The sequence below is a fragment of the Maniola hyperantus genome, chromosome 27, assembly GCF_902806685.2.
Source record: "Maniola hyperantus chromosome 27, iAphHyp1.2, whole genome shotgun sequence".
NCBI lineage: Eukaryota > Metazoa > Arthropoda > Insecta > Lepidoptera > Nymphalidae > Maniola > Maniola hyperantus.
In genome coordinates this window covers 2,396,127-2,409,221 of record NC_048562.1, presented here as the reverse complement: position 1 = coordinate 2,409,221, position 13,095 = coordinate 2,396,127, and the positions used below count along the sequence as shown (strand labels likewise).

Sequence of the window (13,095 nt, the reverse complement as noted above, 5' to 3'; positions counted from 1 at the left end):
AGACATTTGAATTATTAAAAACATTTAAATGATGAGTGATGACATAACAATATTAATGAAATTAGATAATTTATGAAGATAATTTAGAAATAATTTTGCACGCCATGCTTGGCAGGATATGTAACTGATTACCTAACTTTTAAGACCCCATGTAAATAATTTACATGTACCTACCATATCTGAGCAAAATAAATAAATGATTATGATTATGAAATGATTATGATTATAGGGTTCCGTACCTCAAAAGGAACCCTTAAAGGAACCTTTAACCCTTTGTCTGTCAAGAAACCTATAGGGTACTTTCCGTTGATCTAGAATCATGAAATTTGGCAGGTAGGTATATTACGCGACAGGTCGAGATGGCAATCGGGGTGGAAACGCCCCGCACACCCCCCGCGCTGCTTATAGCGCGGGGGTGCTGGGCGCCCCACCGCCTTATACCCCGATTGCCATCCCGAGCTGTCGCGGACTATTCAGTAGCTAGTCTACGCAAGTTGAAATACAGTATTACCACTTTTGGGCTAAGAGCCTGTGAGGGCCAGATCTTCGTTATTTTATAAAAGCTGAAAGTTTCTATGCGTATTGTCCCCAACACAGCCAGGAACGATCAGCGACTATAAAGTTTAAGTTTAGATCATGGTGGATTTGGCAGATAATAATTTAGGCTTTTGGTTAGCAAACAAGAAAAAAAACACGTGAAAGAGACAGATATATATTTATTTCTTAGTCTTTTGTTCAGCATTCTCCCTCTTTCTCTTGTTGATCGGGTTCCGTGGATCGTAGATGTCGAACCAATCATCTCCTTTGGTGGATGCGTCCTTTGCTAGCACCGCACCTTTGTCTTCGAAGCGAAGGGTATGGCCCATCCTATAAAATAAAAGTACTTACCTACTGTAAAAAGCCAGCCAAGTGCGAGTCAAACTCGCGCACCGAGGGTTCCGTACTCGGGTATTTGTTTCGACATTTTGGACGATAAATCAAAAACTATTATGCATAAAAATAAATAAAAATCAGTTTTAGAATTTACAGGTAAAACCCTTTCGTATGATACCCCACTTGATATAGTAATCTTACTTTGAAAGTTGAAAATAGCAATATTTGTTCATGAACACATTTTAATTTTTTTCATGTGATGTAACCACAAATTCACGGTTTTAAGAATTTTCCCTTAATGTCAGCTATAAGACCTATCTACCTGCCAAATTTCATGATTCTAGGTCAACGGGAAGTACTCTATAGGTTTCCTGGCAGACAGACAGTCAAACAGACAGACGGACGGACGGACGGACTGACGGACGGAAAAAATCGTATGATTTTGTAATCGTTTACGATATATTGCAAATAAAACAACTGACTGACGTTAGAGGCCAACGAACGTTGCGTAAGTAGGCCACTCGGAGTCAATGCCGCGTCGTGGGCGGGGCATTGGCCCGAGTTTTGCACGCCATACATTGTGGGTTTGAAAAATACTAATTCACTAAAACTACAAAATGAGGCAAATGGGTATTGGTATTGAATTGTGTTTAGTTCATCATCATCATCATCATGATCAACCCATCGCCGGCTCACTACAGAGCACGGGTCTCCTCTCAGAGTGAGAAGGGTTTTGGCCATAGTCTACCACGCTGGCCATGTACCTACCATGGTTTGGTACACTTCACACACCTTTGAGAACATTATGGAGAACTCTCAGGCATGCAGGTTTCCTCACGATGTTTTCCTTATTTAATTAATTAAAACGCACATAGCTCCGAAAAGTTAGAGGTGCGTGCCCGGGATCGAACCCCCGACCTCCGATTAGAAGGCGGACGTCCTAACCACTAGGGTATCACAGCTTATAGCGTTTTGGTTACATCCTGTATATCTTGCTTACCACTCATCAGTATTGATGTTGTCTTCATCATCTTGTGTCTCTGTCTCGCCTTGTGCCTTCTCTTTTATCGCGTGTAATTTCGTCTTGAACTTCGCTAGCAGTTCTAGTGTGAAACTCTCTCTGAAAATACACCAATCGATTTAGCGTTCCGGTACGATGGCGTGTAGAAACCAAAGGGTTTTAATAATAAAATACCGGCCAAGTGCGAGTCAGGCTCGCGCATTGAGGGTTCCGTACTACAGTCGTATTTTTTCGACATTTTGCACGATAATTCAAAAACTATGATACATAAAAATAAATAAAAATCTGTTTTAGAATGCACAGGTGAAGACCTTTCATATGATACCCCACTTGATATAGTTATCTTACTTAGAAAATTGAAAATACTAATTATTAGTTCGTGACCACAATTTAATTTTTTTTGTGTGATGTAACCACAAATTCACGGTTTTCAGATTTTTCCCCAAATGTCAGCTATAAGATCTACCTACCTGCCAAGTTTCATGATTCTAGGTCAACGGGAAGTACCCTGTAGGTTTCTTGACAGACAGACAGCCAACAAAGTGATCCTATAAGGGTTCCGTTTTTCCTTTTGAGGTACGGAACCCTAAAAATATCAAAGAAAAAAACTCGCTTAGCGACACTCTCTTAACTTGGCGGTCAAAACACTCGCGCAGTATCTCGAAATAGTATCAGGACTTAAATTTATATTAATAAAACAAAATACGTATTTTATGGTTCAAGTAGTTTTTATTCTTCTCAATTCTTAGAATTACATATTCCTAATTATATTATTCACAAAATTATAAATAATGGTTATTTTTTGTTATTATAAAATTGACATTATACAAAATATTTAACATAAAAAGTTTATTAAACATGAAAAATTCATTTTCAGTCCCTTTATAGCAATACCTTACTTTAATTTTGACGACCTCCCTGGCGCAGTGGTGAGCGCTGTGGTCTTATTAGTGGGAGGTCCCGGGTTTGATTCCTGGCAGGGGTTTGGAACTTTATAATTTCTAAATTTCTGGTCTGGTCTGGTGGGAGGCTTCGGCCGTGGCTAGTTACCACCCTACCGGCAAAGCCGTGCCGCGAAGCGATTTAGCGTTCCGGTACGATGCCGTGCAGAAAGCAAAGGGGTATGGGTTTAATAAAAACTGCCATACCCCTTCTAGGTTAGCCCGCTATCATCTTAGACTGCATCATCACTTACCATCAGGTGAGATTGCAGTCAAGGGCTAACTTGTATCTAAATAAAAATAAAAATTAAAAAGAAAGATGCAGATATGTACGTATTCTAAATTAAGTTCATAGAAAGACAACAGAATCGACTAAAGTTAACTAAATTTAGTTTTGTATAAGTGTTTATTTGTTAATGATGGAGGAGGGAGAGCGGGGACCCTGAGATACAGGTTTTGCAAACTAATTTTAAAAAGACCTTTTAAAACAAATAAATCATTTCAATCATTTCATTTCATTTCAATTTCAATCGACGCCATTGTGGCTTATTTATCTTGTAGTTGTGCGCAATATCTAAATTAAAATTATACATAATAAATAGGTCTAGAAATACTGCTATCCCTTTCATAATGGTCCCCGTAGAAAAGGATAGCACTGGATTAAGACCTGTCAATTTAGTTTAGATTTTGGAATATCATTCGTTTCTTTTCAGTCTGTGGCCTGTGCATCTCAGAACATACATAAATAATACACACTGCTTAAAATAAATTAATATTAGCATTTAATTAAAAATAATATTAACTATGGGAAATTGGCGAATTCGTCTGAATTGTTATCACTTTATCCCACGGTCTGTAGATGCTATCTTTGCATTTACAAGCATCAGGGCAACAGCCGCTCAAGAGTAACGCAAAATCGAAAATATTAAAAAATGTACCGTTATCTATACACGCTGAAATTTTAATGGTTGTTTTCCCGAAGCGAAATGATTTTGTCGTGGTATTACAATCGATTTATAAATTTAAAAAATTATTAGAGTCAAAATTCGAATGAGACCTCGAACCAATAGTGATACCGCGTGCGTGCAGGCTAGTTTATGCCGTATCACTACGCGCGAGAGCTTATTTTGCTCTAAACTTGTTCACTTTATTGGCAGCGTGGTGCGAGTGGATGTACCTACCCACTATTCACGTTACGTCTAGGGAGTTACTATTGTTTCTCACACTTCCGAGTTGTCGATTTTTTTTAAATTTTTTAAAACATAAACATTTTTATTTTTCAAGTTTAACTCGAAATTTCGATAGTACTACTGAGGGCAAATCGTTCTACCGCGGGAAGACAACCACTATAATTTCAGCGTGTATAGAAACGATATTATCGGTAACGATATCAGCAGTGCCGATATTAATAACGTTCAACACAAATTGGAACCGATACCGATTTGTATACCTGCGAGCTCAATAGCAATACATTAATCCCTGCAACTTCGTCGCTTGGGTTGAGCTTCTTAAAAAAATACCGTGGGAACTTTTTGACTATCCATACTTCCATACTAATATTATAAATACGAAAGTGTGCCTTCTGTCTGCTAGCTTTCACGGCTCAACAGTTTAACCGATTTTGATGAAATACCGTACAGAGTTAGCTTACATCCCGGGGAAGGACATAGGCTACTTTTTATCCCGGGAAATCAAAGAGTTCCCACGGAATTTTTAAAAATCTTAATCCACGCGTACGAAGTCGCGGTCATCAGCTAGTGTTCCATAAAAAATAGTGTTCACTTACTAACCATAGTAACCTAGGAAAATAAGTAAAATGTATTAGTACATTTTACTTATTTTCCTAGGTTACTAACAAATTTAATCTACTATGTAACTAACTAAGGAACTTAAGAATAAATGGCTTTTTTTATTTTATTTATGCCCAGGAGTGAGAATATTTCACATGGGTTTTTACTTTATCATGGGAAATCATCGAATTCGTCTGAATTGTTAATTATCGCCTCATCCCACGGTCCATAGATATTATCTTTGTATTTTTGCCATCTCACAAACATTACCGGGCAATAACCGCTTAAAAACAACACGAGAATAACAAAATAAGACAACAGAGCACCCGAAACGGTATACAAAGAAATAACCGTTACTAATAACGTTACGCTAAATAACGTTAAAAACATATCGGTACTTGATACCGATTTGAATAACTGTGGACTCAATACGAAAAACTTTACCGATATCGTTAGCAATACAAAAGCATCGAACGGTGTCGATAATCGAGATACTAGACATACAGACGAAAATATCGCAGCGTTTATCGATAAAGATTTCGATACGAACGCGGCCGGAACGTTATAATCGAAGAACATTAAATGCACCAACATCATTATGACAGACCAAGCGTATATCGTATCTGTACTAACCGTATCTGTCAACGTGTGTAATACCGGTGACAAAATATACCCTATCACTAAGTAAATAAGAACTATTTTTAAGTGCACTAAGAAAGCACCGCCTTCGATGTAAAAATATAGAAAATAACACACACAAGCAACGGTTATAGAGAAATATATCACTGTGTGGGTGTGTACCCATTTGTTGTACATGTAAATAAACAAAACGGCGTAAAGGACACATATACACAAACGTAGGACGACGTAAAATGACCCTTTCACCGCTTGTCTTAAGGTAACTTTTTCCACGAACAAATTCTTTCTTAGGTCCTCTAGGAATTTCGAATCGGTATAATTATCCGGATAGTCTCGATTTTCGTACAAATTCTTGGCCCACGCTTTCTTTTTTAACTGTCTCTTCGTGAATTTCGTTCGTCGGCTTCTGAAAAGGACGCCATCTTGAATTTTTTTCTTTCACTTTTTTTTTAAATAGAGATAGCGAGCAAACGAGCAGGCGGATAATAAACACACTTTATTTGCACAACCACAAGAAGGAAGATACGAAAGGCGGCCTTATCGCTAATTAGCGATCTCTACCAGGCAACCTTAAAGATTGGTATAAGGAAAATTAGACTGCGGGTGGTGTGTAATATACTAATAAACATACATTCAAATAACTGATACATACTAATACATAAACCACTAATACATGTATTAAATAATATGTATAATACCAATCTAAATATATAAAATGAAAAGGTGACTGACTGACTGACTGACTGACTGACTGACTGACTGATCTATCAACGCACAGCTCAAACTACTGGACGGATCGGGCTGAAATTTGGAATGCAGATAGCTATTATGACGTAGGCATCCGCTAAGAAAGGATTTTTGAAAATTCAACCCCTAAGGGGGTGAAATAGCAGTTTGAAATTTGTGTAGTCCACGCGGACGAAGTCGCGAGCATAAGCTAGTATACTAATAAAATAGCCTAATATATACTCTATAATCGTATTTAAGGAGAAACAAATATGATTGTCGTCTTCAATTTGTAAGATAATGATTCTTCACTGCAGTTTTAAAGGAGTCTAGTGACTTTGATTTCCGTATGGTCAATGGTAGTGAATTCCAAAGTTTAACAGCTCGCTCGCACAGCGGATCACCTGATGTTAAGTGATTACCGCCGCCCATGAAAATTTGCCGCAGAGGAACCGCCGATGCGTTGCCGGCCTTTTAGGAATTTGTTGGTCCGCCCCTTGAATAACCCCATGTTGTAATCTAATGGGAACCACTTCACTTACTATATCACTTTTTTTTTTTAAAGAATATTAGCCAAATTGCTGTCTAATATTCCCCTTTCCCCTCCAATTAAGCGTAAAGCTTGTGCTAGGAGTAGGTACGACAATAGTGCAACGGATGGGGTTTGAACCGGCGACCTTTAGGTTTTCAGTCTGCTCCTCTAACCGTTGAGCTATGAAGGCTCTATGACTCTTTTAATAGGTAAAACCGCGATTGTATTTCTAAAAAGCCTTAGTTTCAGATTTCGCGTGAAACAAAAACCGGTCAAGTGCGATTCGGACTCGCACACGAAGGATTCCGTACCATCGTGCAAGAAATAATACTTTTTAATTTTTAGGGCTGTGATAGCCTAGTGGTTACGAGGTCCGCCTTCTAATCGGAGGTCGGGGGTTCGATCCCGGGTCGACCTATAACTTTTCGGAGTTATGTGCGTTTTAAGTAATTAAATATCACTTGCTTTAACGTTGAAGGAAAACATCGTGAGGAAACCTGCATGCCTGAGAGTTCTCCATAATGTTCTCAAAGGTGTGTGAAGTCTACCAATCCGCACATGGCCAGCGTGGTAGACTATGGCCAGACCCGTGCTCTGTAGTGAGCCGGCAATGGGTTGATCATGATGATGATGAATTTTAGGGTTCTGTACCACAAAAGGAAAAAAGGAACCCTTATAGGATCACTTCGTTGTCCGTCCGTCCGTCTGTCTGTCGTGTCTGTCAAGAAAACCTATAGGGTACTTCCCGGTGACCTAGAATCATAAAAGGAGACGGTCCACTTTAGGTATACTCTTGTACCCTACACCGTGAAAAGCTAGAAATACGAAATCCTTGAAAAATCGGTCAAGTACGAAGCGGAGTCGCACAAGAAGGGTTCCGTACTATCGTACAAGAAATATCACTTTAAATTTTATAGCGGTCATTTTGAAATTTTTATTATAAGTCCCGCAAATTGCTATTGTGCTTGAACCATGTCTCATTAACATCGAAATGACGTCATTTTGACGTCAGCCGAAACAAAAATATACCATCGGCTCGAAACTTCAGTCTAGTGCTGACGTCACTAAAATGGCGGCCACGCCCATTTGCAATTTTCGGAACTTATAGAAATACACATTCTATTCTTTATCATTTCAACTCTCTACCTACAGTTCATGAGATACAACCCGCTGACAGACAGACAGACGGACGGACAGCGGAGGCTAAGTAATAGGGTCCCAATAGAACGGGTACGGAACCCTAAAGCCGATACGTACCTGGCAGCTCCTTTCTTAGGTATTTTTTCTTTCATTTTTTTATACTTCTCTTGCTCTTCTACAAACTTCTTGTACATTTCGTTCTCTTCTTCCAGACTCTTCACTTTCTTCTCTTCTGTATTTTCTTCTTTTAGCTCCTCAGGTTTTGGACCTTTCATCTCTTTTCTTAGCTCTTTTATTTCTTGCCTTATTCGGTCCCTGTGAGGAAATTCAAAAAAATGATTGGGAGTTTTTTTTCAACCAATGCCAATGGCAGCTTTATGCCCATGATACACATATTAGTTAATGGCATGCTAGGTGCTGGCAGGCTGGCATGCCAGCTACTAGCAGAATGTCAGTTCGTGGTACACATGCGTGTAACTCAGTGGCGTGCAGGTCATAGAGGCATAAATGCACTGCTTACCCCAGTTGCAATAGTTCAATGCATAAAACACAGGTGTATACCTAGCTTAGGGACAGTCGATTTTTGTGTATACCTACCTACTTAACAAACTGGTTTGTTATTATGTATAAGTATGTATTAGTTCTCGTAAGTAAGTATGTATAATTGTACCTATGTTTTTGATCAATAAATAATAATTTATTTATTTATTTATTTTTCATTATGACCTGCCAGTAAACAGGTTCCTACCTAACTATATGCCTACCCTGGCTTTAAATCCTGTGCACGCCACTGGTGTAACAGGTATGCCAGTTACTAGAAAGGCTGCGTACCGTGCCAGTGACGTGCGAGTTGAAGATCACATAAAAAAATTAAAAAAACTGACTTCCAAAACCACTACAAAGTAAAAAAACCGGCCAAGTGCGAGTCAGGCTCACCCATTGAGGGTTCCGTACTACAGTCTTATTTTTTCGACATTTTGCACGATAATTCAAAAACTATGATGCATAAAAATAAATAAAAATCTGTTTTAGAATGTACAGGAGAAGACCTTTCATATGATACCCCATTTGATATAGTTATCTTACTTCGAAAATTGAAAATACTAATTATTAGTTCATGACCACAATTTAATTTTTTTTGTGTGATCTAACCCTAGCCTATCACCACTTTGAAAACATACATGCTAGAATGAACTAACCTCTCTTTCTGCCTCTCCATATCCCTTTCTTTTCCTAAATAATACTCTTCCTCCGAGTCACTCTCCTTTCTTCTCTTACTATCGTCATCTCTGTCTGCACTCTCTTCTGGAGATTTCTCGCTCTTTTTGAGTTTATCTCTAATGTTGCTGACGGCCGCTTCTGTTTCTTTCTTCTTTTCTTCTGTTTGGATTGATGATTCTTCTTCTAATTTCTCTTGTTCTAATTCTAATTCTGTAAAATTAAGCATTTGGAAGAGTGAGATGTGTGGCTTAGTTGCGACAACACTTTTTTTTAAAAGAATATTAGCCACTAGCTGATGCCCGCGACTTCGTCCGCGTGGAATTAGGTTTTTAAAAATCCCGTGGGAACTCTTTGATTTTCCGGGGTAAAAAGTAGCCTATGTCACTCTCCAGGTCTTTATCTATACCCATGCAAAAAATCACGTCAATCCGTTGCACCGTTGCGACGTGATTGAAGGACAAACCAACAAACAAACACACTTTTGCATTGATAATAAGGGTACCGATTCTAAAATAGTTTTTTTTTTAATATTTATGCATAATAGTTTTACAGTTTGCATTCTGGCTATTAGAGAATTTTACACTATTATATTTTACTAGCTTATGCTCGCGACTTCGCCCGCTTGGACTACACAAACTCCAAACCCCTATTTCACCCCCTTAGGGGTTGGATTTTCAAAAATCCTTTCTTAACGAATGCCTATGTCATAATAGCTATCTGCATGCTAAATTTCAGCCTGATCGATCCAGTAGTTTGAGCTGTGCGTTGATAGATCAGTCAGTCAGTCAGTCAGTCACCTTTTCCGTTTATATAATATTTAGATTTTATATATTTTAATCGGTTAAATACTTACCGGCAGCAGTCTTCTTGCTCAACTTAGGATCTTCTAGAAGATCATGAGTGGACTTGGGTTTCCCTCTGAACTCCTGCGCTTCACCTTCGTCTTCCTCTGCCTCCAAGCCGAAAGAGAGAAGACCGAAATTCCTAATTCAAAAGAAAGAGAAAATTTAACATAGTCTAAAGAACTCTTATAGGGCTTAAAAACGACCTATGTTCAAGTAAATGCATATCTGTGTTAATTCTGTTCTACACAGTTTTTGTATAGAAAACAGGCATTGTTTTTTGTTTAAATCAAGTCTTGTTCAAATCCAAAAAGTAACTACTTGAGCATGTAATTTGTTTTACCTATATTGCAAATTAGTTAATATGTTACAATAGTTGATTATCATGTCAGAATCAGGCCCAGTTTCATATCCCTTTTTGAATCCCAAAATAAAAACCTGTATAAAATTCGTCGATGAAATCTTCTCAAGCGAGATTCAACTTCGTACAACGCCATCTAGTATATGATAGTGAAACTTTTACAAAAAATAATCTTACTTAACTCCCTGTTTCTCTTTCTTCTTCTTCTTTGGTTTGTCTTCTTCTATCTTCTCATGCACCCTGGGAGTTATATCGTCAAACGGGTTAATAAGCACTTCGGTGCTGGTGATCTTGTGAGGATGCTCCGGTCTGTCATCAGGGCCTATGAGACCCTCGGATAACTTCAGCACATTGTATATTGTATCACCTGAAAAACACAGCCATGTGGCAGTGTTACCACTTATGATTTTGGTTTTACCCGTTTCTGTGGGAATCCTGTTCTGTTCGCGTGGGTTGAGGTTTTTAACGACATTTGCACGATAAATCAAAAATTATACTAATACTAGATGATGCCCGCGACTTCGTCCGCGTGTATTTAGGGTTTTGGGAATCCCGTGGGAACTCTTTGATTTTCCAGGACAAAAAGTAGCCTCGTAATAGTAGATAAAATGTCACTCTCCAGGTCTCCGACTATACCCATTCAAAAAATCACGTGGTTCCATTGCTCTGTTGCGACATGATTGAAGGACAATCCAACAAACCAACAAACCAGTACACCAACAAACAAACACACTTTCACATTTATAATATGGGTAATATACAAAAAAAATTGTACCTACTAGAAGACAGCTTACCAGTAACTTTCCCAAAAATTGTGTGTTTGTTTTGAAGTTCAGGTGTGGCAGCTAGCGTAAAGAAAAACTGAGACCCGTTGTCATCCTTGCCCGCATTAGCCATCGCCACCAGACCTCTTCTGTTGAACCGGAGTCGAGAGTGGAATTCATCCTGGTAAAGAAGAGAATACATTTTTTTAGTTAATCTTAAATCTAAATATATAAAAGGAAAAGGTGACTGACTGACTGATCTATCAACGCACATCTCAACTTTTTTTTTTTTTTTTAAATGAATATTAGCCATGTTAAATGACTAATATTCCCCTTTCGTCTCCAACTAAGCGTCAAGCTTGTGCTAGGAGTAGGTACGACAATAGTGCAACGGGCGGGGTTTGAACCGTCGACCATTCGGTTTTCAGTCCACTCCTTTACCCGTTGAGCTATTGAGGCTCAAACTTCACAGATGAAGGAAAACATCGTGAGGAAACCTGCATGCCTGAGAGTTCTCCAAAGGTGTGTGAAGTCTACCAATCCGCACATGGCCAGCGCGGTGGACTATAGCCAAAACCCTTCTCATTCTGAGAGGAGACCCGTGTTCTGTAGTGAGCCAGCGATGGGTTGATCATGATGATGATGATGACTTACTTTAAATGGTGCCCCATATATGGACTCCCCTCCAGTTCCATCCCCGCTGGGATCACCCCCTTGCACAATGAACCCAGGCACCACTCTGTGAAATATTGTGCCTGAAACCAACATATAATATTGTTTTATCCATACCACAGTTCACCTCAGTTAGGAAACTTCTAATAAAACGTGGAGGATTTTTTTTATTTTTTTTAGGGTTCCGTACCTCAAAGGGAAAAACGGAACCCTTATAGGATCACTTTGTTGGCTGTCTGTCTGTCTGTCTGTCTGTCGGTCTGTCAAGAAACCTACAGGGTACTTCCCGTTGACCTAGAATCATGAAATTTGGCAGGTAGGTAGGTCTTATAGCAGACATTACGGGAAAAATCTGAAAACCGTGAATTTGTGGTTACATCACACATGAAAAAACTAAAAATAAGTATTTTCAATTTTCGAAGTAAAATAACTAGGTATATTAAGTGGGGTATCATATGAAAGATGGGGTATCATTTGAATTATCGTGCAAAATGTCGAAAGAATACGACTATAGCACGGAACCCTCGTTGCGTGAGCCTGACTCGCACTAGGCCGGTTTTGTGGTGTCATATCAGTAATCATCAGTACTATCACCTGTCTTCATTTTTGCTACCGTTTTGGTTACACCCTGTATAACAATACATTATTTTCATACATAGGTTTAGATGCCTTTTACCTTACCATTGTAATATCCCTCCATGCACAGCTGTATAAAGTTGCGGCTGGCTTTGGGAGTTTCTTTCGTCCATAATTCTATATCTATGTCCCCTGCTGAAGTTTTTAACAGCACCTGAAATATTGACCATACTCTCAATAAATAAATAAAAATAATGAAATAGCCTTTTATTTCCGAACTTAGCCTAATACAGTATCCTTAAACGTAGATAATCCATACTAATATTATAAATGCGAAAGTGTGTCTGTCTGCTAGCTTTTCACGGTCCAACCGTTCAACCGATTTTGATAAAATTTAGTACAGCAGATAGCCATGCAGATAGCTATAATGACGTTAAGATCCGCTAAGAAAGGATATTTGAAAATTCATCCCCTAAGAAGGTAAAATAGGGGTTTGAAAGTTGAGGGCTTATGGCTTAAGTTAGTAAATAATAAATTACTTAGTATTACTAAATTAACAGGAGGTTACTTGCCTTTCCCAGAGCAGGCGGTTCTTGTATATAAATGTTACTCATTTTTTATATCTTTATTAATTGTTATATTTTACCTACACCATACCTACACTTAATAAAGACTTTACTATCACTTTTTTAATAATATTATGATTTATGACATAAAATAATTATTATTTTTAGTTATAATCACAGATTAATATGGATACTATAGATAAAGACAAGACAACCACAGAGTATTTTGTAAATTGTAAATCATGTACCTACTCTGTGTTGTAAATATAAGACAACCATTCATCCAAGAAGACAACCTACAGACAGTATATAGTAGATAATCTATGCTACAGACCTACAGTCTACAGAGCTATTTTTTGTAGGACTGTGGTTACTGGTTGGACCATAGAGATTCATCTAAGGGTTGGACTATTTATGTTGGCAGTACTGTC

At 38.3% G+C, this 13,095-nt stretch overlaps 1 protein-coding gene across 3 annotated transcripts; it reads right to left on the bottom strand.

The window, feature by feature from the left end:
• Nucleotides 1-700: 700 nt before the first annotated feature.
• On the bottom strand, nt 701-12,869 carry LOC117994838 (spliceosome-associated protein CWC27 homolog). Of its 3 annotated transcripts, XM_034982813.2 has the most exons (10): nt 12,671-12,865; nt 12,204-12,312; nt 11,505-11,605; nt 10,881-11,031; nt 10,264-10,453; nt 9,737-9,867; nt 8,862-9,093; nt 7,780-7,977; nt 1,874-1,993; nt 701-867 (listed from the first exon to the last, which is right to left on the bottom strand). In XM_034982813.2, the coding sequence occupies exons 1-10, from the start codon at nt 12,710-12,712 to the stop codon at nt 717-719; spliced, it is 1,425 nt and encodes a 474-aa protein (XP_034838704.1). In that variant the 5' UTR covers nt 12,713-12,865; the 3' UTR covers nt 701-716. The 3 variants fall into 3 exon arrangements, with proteins under 3 accessions (XP_034838704.1, XP_069364037.1, XP_034838703.1); XM_069507936.1 differs by lacking the exons at nt 701-867; nt 1,874-1,993 and adding an exon at nt 4,686-5,667 and having other exon boundaries at nt 12,671-12,869; XM_034982812.2 differs by lacking the exons at nt 701-867; nt 1,874-1,993 and adding an exon at nt 4,687-5,670 and having other exon boundaries at nt 12,671-12,869.
• Between the last annotated feature and the right edge of the window lie 226 nt (nt 12,870-13,095).

Coding starts and splice junctions, on each gene's coding strand:
- LOC117994838 (XM_034982812.2), bottom strand. CDS start 12,712: ATGAGTAACATTTATATACAAGAACCGCCTGCTCTGGGAAAG. Junction 11,606..12,203: donor CATGGAGGGATATTACAATG/GTAAGGTAAAAG, acceptor TGTTGGTTTCAG/GCACAATATTTCACAGAGTG. Junction 5,671..7,779: donor CCTAAGAAAGGAGCTGCCAG/GTACGTATCGGC, acceptor CGTCCTTTTCAG/AAGCCGACGAACGAAATTCA.